Consider the following 17266-nt stretch of genomic DNA (forward strand, 5'->3'; position numbering starts at 1 on the left):
TACGCCTTCAGATGAATAAGCCTAAATGGTTTACAGTTTACAAATGACAGTAACCACTGATCACACCAACATACGCTTACTAGTTACAGCCACCGCTTACTACTAATTGGTGCCATGGAAGACCCCCTGGAAAAAGGTGAAGGGGAGGGAGTACACCCTTGCCTTAGTTGACAAGGCCATGGTGAGGGAGATCACACTGATTAAAAAGTCTCATCAGCCAATGACCTTTAAGATACGCATTCAAAGAGACCTGTGATTAGCTGGAGCCACCTGAGTTAAGGAAAGTGATCAAGGAAAGGACATTAGACTCACGGTTTCTGTTCCAATATCCCCGCTAGTATACCACATTGGGCATATTGCATCTTGATGATACAATGTATCCTAACATTAATAGTTTTGTGGTTACCTAGGCAGCACTTCAAACAATCTAGAAATTGATAACAATTAAATGTTATGTAGAGGGCAAAAAAGTGTGTGCGCATGTGTTTGTGTGTACGTGTATGTGATCCAATTCTCACCTGACAGGCATTGTACAGCAGCTGGTGCTCAAACTTCTTGATGCCCAGAATCAGCTGGAACATCTCGTACAGCTGCTCCTTACTGAGTATCAACTCGGACACGGCACTGAGGTGCATCCTCTGGGGCTGGCGTCGTAGGTCCTCATCCCCTCTGTAGATGGCGTCGTACTTGGCGATCCAGGAGCTCAGCACTGTCTCTTTGCTCAGGCCGTCGATCTCGGGCAAGCTGCGCACCCGGCGCTCAATGTTCTTCTTGAAGACGTCACGGAAGTCGCAGGCCGAGCAGCCGCCACTCTGCACCATCCTGGACACCCGCTCACTGTTCAGAAAACCCTGCACAGGAGGAAACCAGAGAGTGTAAGGATCTAGAAGTAAGCAAGACTAATGTAGCGCTGCTAAGTTAATGTAGCTATTTAACCCTTTATACTGGTACCCATATATGGGTTGAAAATGGCAGAGTTGGGCACTGATAAATGCCTAAATTGGAACACAGTGGCTTTACAGTAACATGCTATACTTGATGTCAGAACTCTGGCTCTGCACTTCATAGTGCTGTATGGGTTTTGACTGACAGCCATTTTGAACTTGAGCGAGACAAGCAGTTGCTCCCATCCATCACGCTAATTGGGCAACTTTTGCTACTTTTTTATGTCTGAGTGAGGGAAATGCTGTAAATTAAGAGGACTCTATGTCTTTTGAAAGATGAGATGTTAAGGATTATAATACCGTTTTGAGTCCAAATGTGCACTTTACATTTCCATATCATAAAACTCATGTTATATAGTGTCAACGTTTATAATCACTATGTTTGATGTACAGTTACAAGATGACATGAGGTCATACCGTGGGTTGTTCTGAACAGAATGAGCCTGTTTATCCATTGTGAAGAACATTTGCCGCTGCACATGAACACACTCATGACTCCTTTCTATGCGCACCAAAATGATGATCCATTTCCCTGAAATGCATTGTGAAAGCCTAAACACCCTTAACTTAGCTAGTCATGCTGGCAATAGAACAGGCTTTCAAATGATGCCCACCTAACCCAGATTGCGATTTATAATGGACCATTTTTGGATTGCATAAACAACAACAGTAACTGTGTGATGGCAGGGATGCTGGTTTGTGTTCCAAACAAAATAATTACAAGTGTGTTCACTGTAGTTCCTCAACGGCACCACTAGCAGAACAAAAAAAAGCACTTTATAGTTGAAGGCTCTTCTTTGAGTCATAAAAATGAATTGAAATGACTTAGGAACTGTGTACACTTTGGAGAGGTGTGTGACCACTTGGAGACACCAGTTAGTCCTCTCACTCAAACCCTTGTCATTTTTATTGTCTTATGTTGCACTTACAGCACATTTTCCAGGAATATTCATATCATGTTACTAATGTATCCTGAGTATTTTCAGTACACTAAATGTAAAAAATCAACAGTGTAAAGTTTGGATTCCATCTTGTGTCAGGTGAACTGTTGTGGCCTCAACTTTGGTCTAATAATTTTCCCATAACCTCCTAACTGTTCCCTTTCAATTGCTACCATGGTTATGCATATGCTTTTCATATTGCTTCTGTAAGAAACATTTCAATTTATCCCTATCAATATATAGGCCAATTTGTTGCCATTGTTGCACTTTGTTATACTCCCTGATAACCATACCAATGACCATTACTCCAATGGTGCATGACTCCAGAGTGTGACCTCCACTGTTCCCCGGGCGCCGAAGACGTGGATATTGATGAAGGTGGCTCCGCACCTCTTTGATTCAGAGGGGTTGGGTTAAATGTGGAAGACATCTCAGTTAAATCCATTCAGTTCTACAACTGACTAGGTATCCCCTTTCCGTGTTGCATTTCTGAGAAACAGTATTTTCTTGCATCCCACTATGTACACGAGATACAAACATAAAAATAATAAATGTTGATATATAATACAAAAATAACTTAATATGGAACACAAGTAGATCAAGAAATTAAACAATAAAACAGTGTTGATTGATTTAGCTCAGGGTAATCTCCTTACATGGGCTCCAGTGGTATTAAACATGCAGGTTTTCTGTCCAGCTCAGGGCAGGCAGAAGATGTTTCTTCCTCAGGGCTTTAACTGCAGACTCACTCGGATTCTGTCTGCTGGTAGTCATGACGGTACATGAAGTTCATGTTTTAAGGCTCACTCAAGGGTCTCGTCTGGATGTAGCCATTAGGGGAGGCTAATCTGTATTTATTATGGACCCCCATTAGCTGCTGCCAAGGCGGGTTGTACTGGCCTCTCTGACTCTTCACATGGTGTATGAGTGATATAACCCAGGCCCTGTGTGTCCCCAGGCACTGTCATTTGTTGACTTCTGCAATTGTAAAAGCCTTGGGTTCATGCATGTTAACATCAGAAGCCTCCTCCCTAAGTTTACTTTATTCACTGCTTTAGCACACTCCGCCAACCCTGATGTCCTAGCCGTGTCTGAATCCCAATTTAGGAAGGCCAACAAAAATTCAGATTTTTCCATCCCCAATTACAAAATTTTCCATCAAGACAGAACTGCTAAAGGGGGCGGAATTGCAATCTACTGTAGAGATAGCCTGCAGAGTTCTGTCATACTATCCAGGTCTATGCCAAAACAGTTCGAGCTTCTATTTTTAAAGATCCATCTCTCCAGAAATAAGTCCCTCACTGTTATTGTTATAGACCCCCCTAAGCTCCCAGCTGTGCCCTGGACACCATATGTGAATTGATTGCCCCCCATACATCGTCAGAGTTTCTACTGCTAGGTGACCTAAATTGGGATATGCTTAACACCGCGGCCATCCTACAATCTAAACTAGATGCCCTCGATCTCACAAAAATTATCAAGGAACCTAGCAGGTACAACCCCAAATCCGTAAACATGAGCACCCTCAGATATCATCCTGACCAACTTGACCTCTAAATACACCTCTGCTGTTTTCAACCACAATCTCAGTGATCACTGCCTCATTGCCTGCGTCCGTAATGGGTTCGCGGTCCAACGACCACCCCTCATCACTGTCAAACGCTCCCTAAAACAATTCAGCAAGCAGGCCTTTCTAAATCGACCTGGCCCGGGTATCCTGGAAGGATATTGACCTCATCCCGTCAGTAGAGGATGCCTGGTTGCTCTTTAAAAGTGCTTTCCTCACCATCTTAAATAAGCATACCCCTTTCAAAAAATGTAAAACTTAGAACAGATATAGCCCTTGGTTCACTCCAGATTTGACTGCCCTTGACCAGCACAAAAACACCCTGTGGCGTACTGCACTAGTATCGAATAGTCCCCTCGATATGCAACGTTTCAGGGAAGTCAGGAACCAATACAGTCAGTTTGAAAACGCTAGCCTTTGCTTTCCTAACTGAAATTTGCATCCTGGGGCACTAATTCCAAAAAGTTTTGGGACACTGAAGTCCATTGAGAATAAGAGTACCTCCTCCCAGATGCCCACTGCACTGAGACTAGGAAACACTGTCACCACTGATAAATCCACAATAATCGAGGATTTCAATAAACATTTCTCTACGGCTGGCCATGCTTTCCACCTGGCTACCCCAACCCCGGCCAACATCTCAGCACCCCCCGCAGCAACTGGCCCAAGCCCCCCCCCCAAGGACCTCAGACAGGGCCAAAGGTTCACCTTCCAACAGGACAACAACCCTAAGCACACAGCCAAGACAACGCAGGAGTGGCTTCGGGACAAGTCTCAATGTTCTTGAGTGGCCCAGCCAGAGCCCGGACTTGAACCCGATCGAACATCTCTGGACAGACCAGAAAATAGCTGTGCAGCAACGTTCCCCATCCAACCTGACAGAGCTTGAAAGGATCTGCAGAGAAGAATGGGAGAAACCTCTCAAATACAGGTGTGCCAAGCTTGTAGCATCATACCCAAGAAGACTTGAGGCTGTAATCGCTGCCAAAGTAAAGGGTCTGAATACTTATGTAAATGTGATCGTTTTTTATTTTTAATACATTTGCAAAAAAGTCTAAACTTATTTTTGCGTTGTAATTCGGGGGTATTGTGTGTAAATCGATGTGGGAAAAAACTATTTTAAATCAATTTTAGAATAAGCTATAAAAGGTGGTAAAATGTGGGAAAAGTGAAGGAGTCTGAATACTTTCCAAATGCACTGTAATGCTCATATCTACCTCAAATGCAGTTGATAGTCAGTGTCTCTCTCCAGCCTGACTAACATACAGACAAACATAGGAGCTTGTGTTGACAATGCGCATTACCGACTTTGTTTGATTCCGTTTCGGGAGGGATGGCTATGGCATCCCTTTGTTTGATTCCGTTTCAGAGGGACGGCTACGGCATCTCTGTTTGATTCCGTTTCAGAGGGACGGCTACGGCATCTCTTTGTTTGATTCTGTTTCAGAGGGACGGCTACGGCATCTCTTTGTTTGATTCCGTTTCAGAGGGACGGCTACGGCATCTCTTTGTTTGATTCCGTTTCAGAGGGACGGCTACGGCATCTCTTTGTTTGATTCCGTTTCAGAGGGACGGCTACGGCATCTCTTTGTTTGATTCCGTTTCAGAGGGACGGCTACGGCATCTCTGTTTGATTCCGTTTCAGAGGGACGGCTACAGCATCTCTTTGTTTGATTCCGTTTCAGAGGGACGGCTACAGCATCTCTGTTTGATTCCGTTTCAGAGGGACGGCTACGGCATCTCTTTGTTTGATTCCGTTTCAGAGGGACGGCTACGGCATCTCTGTTTGATTCCGTTTCAGAGGGACGGCATCTCTTTGTTTGATTCTGTTTCAGAGGGACGGCTACGGCATCTCTGTTTGATTCTGTTTCAGAGGGACGGCTACGGCATCTCTGTTTGATTCTGTTTCAGAGGGACGGCTACGGCATCTCTGTTTGATTCTGTTTCAGAGGGACGGCTACGGCATCTCTTTGTTTGATTCCGTTACGGAGGTACGGCATCTCTTTGTTTGATTCCGTTACGGAGGGACGGCATCTCTTTGTTTGATTCCGTTACGGAGGGACGGCATCTCTTTGTTTGATTCCGTTACGGAGGGACGGCATCTCTTTGTTTGATTCCGTTACGGAGGGACGGCATCTCTTTGTTTGATTCCGTTACGGAGGGACGGCATCTCTTTGTTTGATTCCGTTACGGAGGGACGGCATCTCTTTGTTTGATTCCGTTACGGAGGGACGGCATCTCTTTGTTTGATTCCGTTACGGAGGGTCAGCTAAGGCATCTCTTTGTTTGATTCCGTTTCAGAGGGTCAGCTAAGGCATCTCTTTGTTTGATTCCGTTTCAGAGGGTCAGCTAAGGCATCTCTTTGTTTGATTCTGTTTCGGAGGGTCAGCTAAGGCATCTCAGTGAACATAGAGCTACCAGAGTGGAAACAGCAGATGGAGATGAATCGCAGCTCCTCGTGGGGAGTAAAGGTGCAGAACAAAAGCACTTTGCGTTGGTAAAACACAAACCAACAAAACAAATGTGTTTGTGTCGAGAGAAAAGCCATTTCCTGAGCCGGAGTGAGATTTCAGCATGGGGGGAAGGGGGGGGGGCTGCCTAATCTCAAGGACAAGTTCCTCTGAAATGCAGTCAGGAAGAGAGCCAGGCTTCAGGAAGATAAATGGAGTTAACTGGTTAAAGGTGGGTAGATGAAGGTGCCACTGGCATGGACTGCTAAAGGGGGTAATCTGGCTAACAAAAGCCAAGACAAGTTCCTTTATTTGAATCGCAGTTAGGCGAAAGAAACAACAGTCCACCACATGAAGAGGGATGGCAAACTGCCAAACAGGAGACACACATTTTGCTAGACAAAGAGGGAGGAGGTAGGCTAACAGATGTGAGTGTCACTAGCAGATACGTTTGCTCGTGACTGATTGGTTTAAATTCAAGCTTATTTTGTGAGCCTGGTGCGATGCAGAGCTAGGCAACGAGGTGAGTTTGGCTAATTGTTCAGTGATTCTTAGACGGCTGTGGGGGGACTTATGTCAACGTACACCGAGTATAGAAAACATTAAGAATGCCTGCTCTTTCCAAAACAGACTGACCAGGAGAATCCAGGTGAAAGCTATGAAGGGGAGGAAACAGGTTAAAGAAGGATTTTTAGCTGTGTGCGCCATTCAGAGGGTGAAAGGGCAAGACAAAAAATGTAAGTGCCTTTGAACAGGGTATGGTAGTAGGTGCCAGGCTCAACAGTTTGTGTCATGAACTGCAACACCGCTGGGCTTTTCACGCTCAACAGTTTCCATGTGTCAAGAATGGTCCACCACCCAATAGACATCCAGCCAAATGACGCAACTGTGGGAAGTATTGGCGTCAACATGGGCCACTTTTGACACCTTGTAGAGTCCATGCTCAGACAAATTGAGGCTGTTCGGAGGGTAAAAAGGGGGATGCAACTCAATATTAGGAAGGTGTTCCTAATGTTTGGTATACTCAGTGTACATTATGTCAAGCCTCAATTCCAAGGGGTGTAAAACCGAGTGTCTAAAGGTTTTCAATCTTCCCGTGTACTTGATTGATTAGTTGGAACTCCCCTCACCTCGTTGTCTTGGGTCTTAAATTGGACACAAAGGAAATAAAAACCAGTAGACACACGGCCGTCCAGGAAATACGTTTCAGACTCCTGCTTCTTCTCCACCAGAAAACCAGTTTAAAATCAGAAAATTATATCATTGTGATGCTAGGCGACATGGACAAAAATATAAAGATTGACTGAATTGATGCAGTAATGATAAATAGAATGATATGTTTATAACAATATACATCAGTTTATTATTATTATACTTTAAACTACTACTGGTTTAATGGTTGTAGCCATCAATTGTCCCAATGACTATCACCCATTAGCAAACTTATTTCATTTCAAACTTCACATTTCTCTAGTATAGGCTACTTATCGTAATGAGCGATATCAGAAAAATGCCTGCGATAAGTGATCGGTATGGTCGGTGTTGATCATTTTAGGTATATCATCTCAGCACTACATGTGCCATACTGTGCCATATTTTACCCGCTTGGAAGAAGGTGCCAATAATAGTCAACCATTATAACCCTTCAATGTGCATATTATGTAGTGTACATAAATGGAAGCACTACAAAACTATTCCATGGTTCAGTGACTTATGAAGCAGCTTACTGATAAGACACTCGTTATCTTGATATAGTGTTCGAGACAATAGTCTTGTTCACCTAGGATACGAAGATAATGTGTGTGTGTGTGTGTGTGTGTGTGTTGCTAACATCAATGAAGCAGACCCCTTTCTTCCTCGTTAATGCAGCCCAACCCCAAGTCAACACGCTCCTTTATCACAGCGGCAGGCTGAGCACCCAGGAAACAGTTGGATTTAGGGCAGGGGGCATCCTGAAAGGTCACCCCTGTCATGGTCATGGTCCTTGAAAAGACTCAACCAGCAGAGCCTTGCCAAGCCTACTATCCCTCCCTCCCTTCCGGCCCCACCCATGGATCCCTGGTCGATGAGACTAACCGCTAAACCCAGCTCCACATTCAAACCACTTAGCTCCGCATCTGGGAGAGACGCATCCATAAGTATCTCTAAGAGAGATCAACCAGTAGAGTTGGAGGAATTCCAGAAGAGGGAGATGTTGTTTACACATAATTGAAATTGACCTAAATGTGATCTCATTAACCGGAAATACTGTACACTAAGTGGACAAAACATTAGGCACACCTTCCTAATATTGAGTTGCACCCCTTTTGTCCTCAGAACAGCCTTAATTCGTTGGAGCATGGACTCTACAAGGTGTCAAGGGATGCTGGCCCATGTTTGGCAAATCTGACCACAATTCTATCCTCCTGATTCCTGCTTACAAGAAAACATTAAAGCAGGAAGCACCAGTGACTCGGTCTATAAAAAAAAGTGTTCAGATGAAACAGATGCTAAACTACAGCACTGCATTGCTAGCACAGACTGGAATATGTTCCAGGATTCTTCCGATGGCAGTGAGGAGTACACCACATCAGTCAGGCATTTCTAAATCGATTTGGCCCGGGTATCCTGGAAGGATATTGACCTCATCCCATCAGTAGAGGATGCCTGGTTGCTCTTCAAAAGTGTTTTTCTCACCATCTTAAATAAGCATGCCCGATTAAAAAAAATGTAGAACTAAGAACAGATTTAGCCCTTGGTTCAGCACAAAAACATCCTGTGGCGTTCTGTAATAGCATCGAATAGCCCCCGCGATATGCAACTTTTCAGGGAAGTCAGGAACCAATATACTCAGTCATTTAGGAAAACTAAGGCAAGCTTTTTCAACATACACACTGAGCTAAAGGGTAGAGCTGCCGCTTTCAGGGAGCGGGACTCTAACCCGGAAGCTTACAGTGAGGGAAAAAAGTATTTGATCCCCTGCTGATTTTGTACGTTTGCCCACTGACAAAGAAATGATCAGTCTATATTTTTAATGGTAGGTTTATTTGAACAGTGAGAGACAGAATAACAACAAAAAAATCCATACAAACATGTCAAAAATGGTAGAAATTGATGAGCATTTTAATGAGGGAAATAAGTATTTGACCCCTCTGCAAAACATGACTTAGTACTTGGTGGCAAAACCCTTGTTGGCAATCACAGAGGTCAGACGTTTCTTGTAGTTGGCCACCAGGATTGCAAACATCTCAGGAGGGATTTTGTCCCACTCCTCTTTGCAGATCTTCTCCAAGTCATTAAGGTTTCGAGGCTGACGTTTGGCAACTCGGACCTTCAACTCCCTCCACAGCCAGGCTAGGCCACTCCAGGACCTTAATGTGCTTCTTCTTGAGCCACTCCTTTGTTGCCTTGGCTGTGTGTTTTGGGTCATTGTCATGCTGGAATACCCATCCACGACCCATTTTCAATGCCCTGGCTGAGGGAAGGAGGTTCTCACCCAAGATTTGATGATACATGGCCCCGTCCATCGTCCCTTTGATGCGGTGAAGTTGTCCTGTACCCTTAGCAGAAAAACACCCCCAAAGCATAATGTTTCCACCTCCACGTTTGACGGTGGGGATGGTGTTCTTGGGGTCATAGGCAGCATTCCTCCTCCTCCTCCAAACACGGCGAGTTGAGTTGATGCCAAAGAGCTCCATTTTGGTCTCATCTGACCACAACACTTTCACCCAGTTGTCCTCTGAATCATTCAGAAGTTCATTGGCAAACTTCAGACGGGCATGTATATGTGCTTTCTTGAGCAGGGGGACCTTGCGGGCGCTGCAGGATTTCAGTCCTTCACGGCGTAGTGTGTTACCAATTGTTTTCTTGGTGACTATGGTACCAGCTGCCTTGAGATCATTGACAAGATCCTCCCTTGTAGTTCTGGGCTGATTCCTCACCGTTCTCATGATCATTGCAACTCCACGAGGTGAGATCTTGCATGGAGCCCCAGGCCGAGGGAGATTGACAGTTCTTTTGTGTTTCTTCCATTTGCGAATAATCGCACCAACTGTTGTCACCTTCTCACCAAGCTGATAGGCGATGGTCTTGTAGCCCATTTCAGCCTTGTGTAGGTCTACAATCTTGTCCCTGACATCCTTGGAGAGCTCTTTGGTCTTGGCCATGGTGGAGAGTTTGGAATCTGATTGATTGATTGCTTGCTTCTGTGGACAGGTGTCTTTTATACAGGTAACAAACTGAGATTAGGAGCACTCCCTTTAAGAGTGTGCTCCTAATCTCAGCTCGATACCTGTATAAAAGACACCTGGGAGCCAGAAATCGTTCTGATTGAGAGGGGGTCAAATACTTATTTCCCTCATTAAAATGAAAATCAATTTATGACATGCGTTTTTCTGGATTTTTTGTTGTTATTCTGTCTCTCACTGTTCAAATAAACCTACCATTAAAATTATAGACGGAGCATTTCTTTGTCAGTGGGCAAACGTACAAAACCAGCAGGGGATCAAATACTTTTTTCCCTCACTGTATAAGAATTCCCGCTATGCCCTCCGACGAGCCATCAAACAGGCAAAGCGTCAATACAGAACTAAGATTGAATCGTACTACACCGGCTCCGACACTCGTCGGATGTGGCAGGGCTTGCAAACTATTACAGACTACAAAGGGAAGCACAGCCGAGAGTTGCCCAGTGACATGAGCCTACCAGACAAGCTAAATAACGTCTATGTTCGCTTTGAGGCAAGTCACACTGAAACATGCATGAAAGCATCAGCTGTTCCAAATGACTGTGTGATCACACTCTCAGCAGCCGATGTAAGACCTTTAAACAGGTCAACATTCACAAGGCTGCTGGGCCAGACGGATTACCAGGACATGTACTTTGAGCATGCTCTGACCAACTGGCAAGTGTCTTCACTGACATTTTCAACCTCTCCCTGTCTGAGTCTGTAATACCAACATGTTTCAAGCAGACCACCATAGTCCCTGTGCCAAAGACCACTAAAGTAACCTGCCGAAAATGACTACCGACCCTCACGTCTGTAGCTATGAAGTACTTTGAACAGCTGGTCATGGCTCACATCAACACCATCATCCCAGAAACCCTAGACCCACTCCAATTTGCATACCGCACCAACAGATCCACAGATGATGCAATCTCTATTGCACTCCACACTGCCCTTTCACACATGGACAAAAGGAACACCTATGTGAGAATGCTATTCATTGACTATAGCTCAGCGTTCAACACCATAGTGCCCTCAAAGCTCATCACTAAGCTCAGGACCCTGGGACTAAACACCTCCCTCTGCAACTGTATCCTGGACTTCCTGACGGGCCACCCCTAGGTGGTAAGGGTAGGTAACAACACATCCGCCATGCTGAACCTCAACACAGGGGCCCATCAGGGGTGCATGCTCAGTCCCCTCCTGTACTCCCTGTTCACTCATGACTGCACGGCCAGGCACGACTCCAACACCATCATTAACTTTCCAATGACACAACAGTGGTAGGCCTGATCACCGACAACGATGAGACAGCCTATAGGGAAGAGGTCAGAGACCTGACCGTGTGGTGCAAGGACAACAACCTCTCCCTCAACCTGATCAAGACAAAGGAGGTGATCGTGGACTACAGGAAAAGGAGGACCGAGCACACCCCCATTCTCATTGATGGGGCAGTAGTGGAGCAGGTTGAGAGCTTCAAGTTCCTTGGCGTCCACATCAACAACAAACTAACATGGTCCAAGCACACCAAGACAGTCGTGAAGAGGGCACGACAAAACCTATTCCTCCTCAGGAGACTGAAAAGATTTGGCATGGGTCCTCAGATCCTCAAAAGGTTTTACAGTGGCACCATCGAGAGCATCCTGACGGGTTGCATCACTGCCTGGTATGGCAACTGCTTGGCCTCCGACCGCAAGGCACTAAAGAGGGTAGTGCGTACGGCCCAGTACATCACCAGGGCCAAGCTTCCTGCCATCCAGGACCTCTATACCAGGCGGTGCCAGAGGAAGGCCCTAAAAATGATCAAATGGCTACCCAGACTATTCACATTGCCCTGCCCCCCCCCTCTGGAATGCTGCTGCTACTCTGTTATTATCTATGCATAGTCACTTTAATAACTCTACCTACATGTACATATTACCTCGACACCGGTGCCCCCGCACATTGACTCTACCGGTACCCCCTGTATATAGCCACGCTGTTGTTATTTACTGCTGCTCTTTAATGATTTGTTATTCTTATCTCTTAATTTTTTTGGTGGTATTTTCTTAAAACTGCATTGTTGGTTAAGGGCTTGTAAGTAAGCATTTCACTGTAAAGTCTACACCTGTTGTATTTGGCGCATGTGACAAATACAATTTGATGTTGACTCCAATGCATCCAACAGTTATGTCCAGTTGGCTGGATGTCCTTTGGGGTGTTGACCATTCTTGATACACACGGGAAACTGTTGAACGTGAAAAACTCAGCAGCGTTGCAGTTCTTTTGATGTTGACTCCAATGCGTCCAACAGTTGTGTCCAGTTGGCTGGATGTCCTTTGGGGTGTTGACCATTCTTGATACACACGGGAAACTGTTGAACGTGAAAAACTCAGCAGCGTTGCAGTTCTTAACACACTCAAACTACCATACCCCGTTTAAAAAGGCACTTAAATATTTTTTCTTGCACATTCACCCTGTACATGGCAGACATTCGCAATCCATGTCTGTTTGTTTCAAGGCTTAAAAACCCTTCTTTAACCTATTTCCTCCCCTTCATCTACAGTACACTGATGGAAGTGGATTCAACAAGTGACATCAATAAGGGATAAAAGCGCTCACCTGGATTCACCTGGTCAGTCTCATGGAAAGACCAGCTCAACCCGAAAACCAAATTACTTCAGCTCTACTCAGGTTGCACATTTTGGGGAATATTCAGAGGTGGAAACTTTCTGTGGGAATTAACAGGAATATATGGGAATTAACTGAAATATATGCAAATTAACATTAATACAATTTAAATGTAGATGTTTTATGCATTGGATAAATTTACCATATCATACGGAGACAGAAACAAACCTTTCACCTTATCATAAGTAGACATAATTGCAAATTATTAAATAACTCCAATAGAAATAATAAAAAAAACAGTTATGAATGGAACTCTAATTAAATGAGTTGATTCGTCACATGGAATGTTTTCACTGAACAACAAAAGCGAATATTAAATGATCCTCAATGATCCATCACATCTCACAAAAATGTTATCAACATACATCTGTAAAATGATAGTCTAGAAACTAAAGCTTTGGTTGTCTTCCTCTCAGGCTTCCATGTCTTCTCCCTGGACCTCCTCAATGTCCACCTCATGAACATCAGACTCTGAGGCCTCATCTTCACTGTCACTTTCCAACCTTGTTGAGGATGGCTCAGGCTCAAAAAGCCTCAAATTTGCCTGGATGGCCATCAATTGTCCAACCCTTGTATTGGTCAGCCTGCTGTGTGCTTTGGTGTGTGTGTGTTCCCCAAACAAGGACCAGTTGCGCTCTGAGGGGCTGATGTTGGTGGGATTTGGCGGATGGAGGCAACAGGGGAAAGAGCCTCAGATCCACAAAGTCCATTCCAACACGTGGCTGATGAGATATGTTGGCGCGACATCCATGCATCGCTATCCCAAAGCCCGTGCTTGGAAGTGCACTTGGCCAGACTGCCAAGAACCTTGCCCTCATCCAGGCCAAGGTGGCGAGACGCGGTAGTGATGTCACCATAGGCCTTGTTGATCTCTGCACCAGACAAGATGCTCTTGCCAGCATACTTTGGGGTCCAACATGTATGCTGGGGCGTGTATGGGCTTCAGGCAGAAGTCTTCACGCTTTTTGATGCATTTCAGAACTGCAGTTTCCTCTGCTTGGAGCAACAGTGAAGTGGGCAGGGCAGTACGGATTTCTTCTCTTACATCTGCAAGCAGAGTCTGAACATCAGACAGGATGGCATTGTCTCCCTCAATCCGTGCAATGGCTACTGCTATAGGTTTCAGGAGTTTCAGGCTGCTTACCACTCTCTTCTAAAATACATCATCCAGGAGGATCCTCTTGATGGGGCTGTCCATGTCGACAGACTGATATGGCCATTTGGAGGCACCAAGATGGCGTAGCAGTCAGATGTCTTTGTCCTGTCGTGTCCCTTGTATATATCTTTTTACATCCTTTTCTTCGCATATCTTTTAAAAATATTTTCCTAAACCTTAACTTCTAAATACTCTCCTGCAACCCGCCTCACCCAATGTGGCGTGGATCTGTTTTTTTTTCTAAAGTATTTCTATTTACTTCGGATCTGGAATCCCTCAACTGAAGCTAGCCAGCTAACTACCTACCAGCTATCAGTCATCAAACCATTGCTAGCGGTCATCAGCTAACCTTTAGCTCGGAAAGCTCTCGCCAGTTCGAAACAACGTGACTTTGAGTCACGTTGTTCGAACTATAATAATATAATAGGTCCGGGAAAAAAATAAATATATATATATCCCTGGATTCCTACCGCAAACTCTGAACATTTTCAACTGGATCTTCGCAACTAGCTAACCGCAATCCCATGTGACTACTCCTGGCTAGCGTTTCCATCCCGGAGCAAGCACCAATTAGCCTGAAGCTAGCTCGGCCAGGGCTCCTGTGCTACCACCGAAACCCACTCCTGGGCTACAATATCCGGACCCCTTCTACTGCCGGTACGGGGCACGGAACCCTGCCTATCCTCTACGACTGGAATAGTGACATAATCTGCCCGAGGATTCCAACAGGCCCCCCAGGCACAACGTCCGCTGAAGGCCCATTCTGCTAACTGGCCTGCTAGCTATCTAGAGCTACTTGGAACCCTACTAATTCCACGACTGGTCTATTGACGTCACCGCACGAAGAGGCAAAAACAGACTTACCCCCATCGCGACATCCCCCAAAGGCTGACTTGCTAGCCCCGGTCTGCCTACTGCTTGCTTGCTAACCCGGTCTGCTAACTGCTAGCTTGCCAGCCCCGGTCTGCTAATTGCTAGCTTGTTTAGCCCCGGCCTACTAACTGTTAGCATCGGCCTGCTAACTGTCTGAATCGCCGTGTCCCCAGTCAGCCCAACCAATCACTGAACCCATATGTTCACTTGGCTACGCATGCCTCTCTCTAATATCAATATGCCTGGTCCATTACTGTCCTGGTTAGTGATCACTGTCTTATTTCACTGTAGAGCCTCTAGCCCTGCTCAACATGTCTTAACCAACCATGTTGTTCCACCTCCTACATATGGGATGACATCACCTGGTTTAAACGTCTCTAGAGACTATATCTCTCTCATCATTACTCAATGCCTAGGTTTACCTCCAATGTACTCACATCCTACCTTACCTTTGCCTGTACACTATGCCTTGAATCTATGCTATCGTGCCCAGAAACCTGCTCCTTTCACTCTCTGTTCCAAACGTGCTAGACGGCCAGTTCGTATAGCCTTTAGCCGTAACCTTATCCTACTTCTCCTCTGTTCCTCTGGTGATGTGGAGGTTAATCCAGGTCCTGCAGTGCCTAGCTCCACTCCCACTCCCCAGGTGCTCTCATTTGTTGACTTCTGTAACCGTAAAAGCCTTGGTTTCATGCATGTTAACATTAGAAGCCTACTCACTAAGTTTGTTTTACTCACTGCTTTAGCACACCCTGCCGACCCGGATGTCTTAGCCGCGTCTGAATCCTGGCTTAGGAAATCCACCAAAAACCCTGAAATCTCCATCGCTAACTATAACATTTTCCGCCAAGACAGAACTGCCAAAGGGGGCGGTGATGCAAAGACAGCCTGCAGAGTTCTGTATTACTATCCGAGTCTGTACCGAAACAATTCGAGCTTCTACTTCTAAAAATTCACCTTTCCAGAAACAAGTCTCTCACTGTTGCCGCTTGCTATAGACCTCCCTCTGCCCCTAGCTGTGCCCTCAATACCATATGCGAATTGATTGCCCCCCATCCATGTTCTGAGCTCGTGCTACTGGGTGACCTAAACTGGCACATGCTTAACACCCCGGCCATCCTAAATTCTAAGCTTGATGCCCTCAATCTCAAGCAAATTAATCAATGAACCTATCAGGTACAACCCCAAATCCGTAAACACGGGCACCCTCATAGATGTCATCCTAACTAACTCGCCCTCCAAATACACTTCTGCTGTTTTCAATCAAGATCTCAGCGATCACTGCCTCATTGCCTGCATCCATAATGGGTCGGCGACCAAACGACCACCCCTCATCACTGTCAAACCCTCTCTAAAACACTTCTGTGAGCAGCATCCTACCAATCCTCGACTTCGGTGATGTCATCTATAAAATAGCCTCCAACACTCTACTCAACAAACTGGATGCAGTCTATCACAGTGCCATCCGTTTTGTCACCAAAGCCCCATACACTACCCACCATTGCGACCTGTACGCTCTCGTTGGTTGGCCCTCGCTTCATACTCGTCGCCAAACCCACTGGCTACAGGTTATCTACAAGTCTCTGCTAGGTAAAGTCCCGCCTTATCTCAGCTCACTGGTCACCATAGCAGCACACGCTCCAGCAGGTATATCTCACTGGTCACCCCCAAAGCCAATTCCTCCTTTGGTCGTCTTTCCTTCCAGTTCTCTGCTGCCAATGACTGTAACAAACTGCAAAAATCTCTGAAGCTGGAGACTCATATCTCCCTCTCTAACTTTAAGCACCAGCTGTCAGAGCAGCTCACAGATCACTGCACCTGTACATAGCCCACCTGTAAACAGCCCATCTATCTACATACCTCATCCCCATACTGTATGTATTTATTTATCTTGCTCCTTTGCACCCCAGTATCTCTACTCCCACATCTACCATTCCAGTGTTTAATTGCTATATTGTAATTACTTCGCCACCATGGCCTATTTATTGCCTTAACTTACCTCATTTGCACTCACTGTATATAGACTTTTTGTTTTCTTTTGTTCTACTGTATTATTGACTGTATGTTTTGTTTATTCCATGTGTAACTCTGTGTTGTTGTATGTGTCGAATTGCTACGCTTTATCTTGGCCAGGTCGCAGTTGCAAATGAGAACTTGTTCTCAACTAGCCTACCTGGTTAAATAAAGGTGAAATGAAAAAAATAAAATTCTTGAAGAGACTCCTTCCCCTCCAGGAGACTGTCAAACATGTTGACAACACCACCCCAACGGGTGTTGCTGGGCAGCTTCAATGTGGTGCTCTTATTCTTCTCACTTTGCTTGGTGAGGGTATAACTTGATGACCCTTCAAATTCCTAACCATTTCCTTGGCTCTCTTGTAGAGTGTATCCATTGTTTTCAGTGCCATGATGTCCTTCAGGAGCAGATTCAATGCATGAGCAGCACAGCCAATGGGTGTGA

At 45.3% G+C, this 17266-nt stretch overlaps 1 protein-coding gene across 1 annotated transcript in view; it reads right to left on the bottom strand.

Annotated features, from left to right (window-relative positions):
- Positions 1-256: 256 nt before the first annotated feature.
- The window catches only part of LOC106584557 (calcium-dependent secretion activator 1), a 91407-nt gene continuing 74397 nt past the window's right edge, over positions 257-17266 (bottom strand). Inside the window, exons 3-4 of the mRNA XM_045706190.1 lie at positions 497-851; positions 257-270 (exon numbers count right to left, since the gene is read on the bottom strand). Coding sequence (XP_045562146.1) covers positions 257-270; positions 497-851 — 369 coding nt within the window. The remainder of the gene's footprint in view (positions 271-496; positions 852-17266) is intronic.

Source organism: Salmo salar, chromosome ssa23, assembly GCF_905237065.1.
Source record: "Salmo salar chromosome ssa23, Ssal_v3.1, whole genome shotgun sequence".
NCBI lineage: Eukaryota > Metazoa > Chordata > Actinopteri > Salmoniformes > Salmonidae > Salmo > Salmo salar.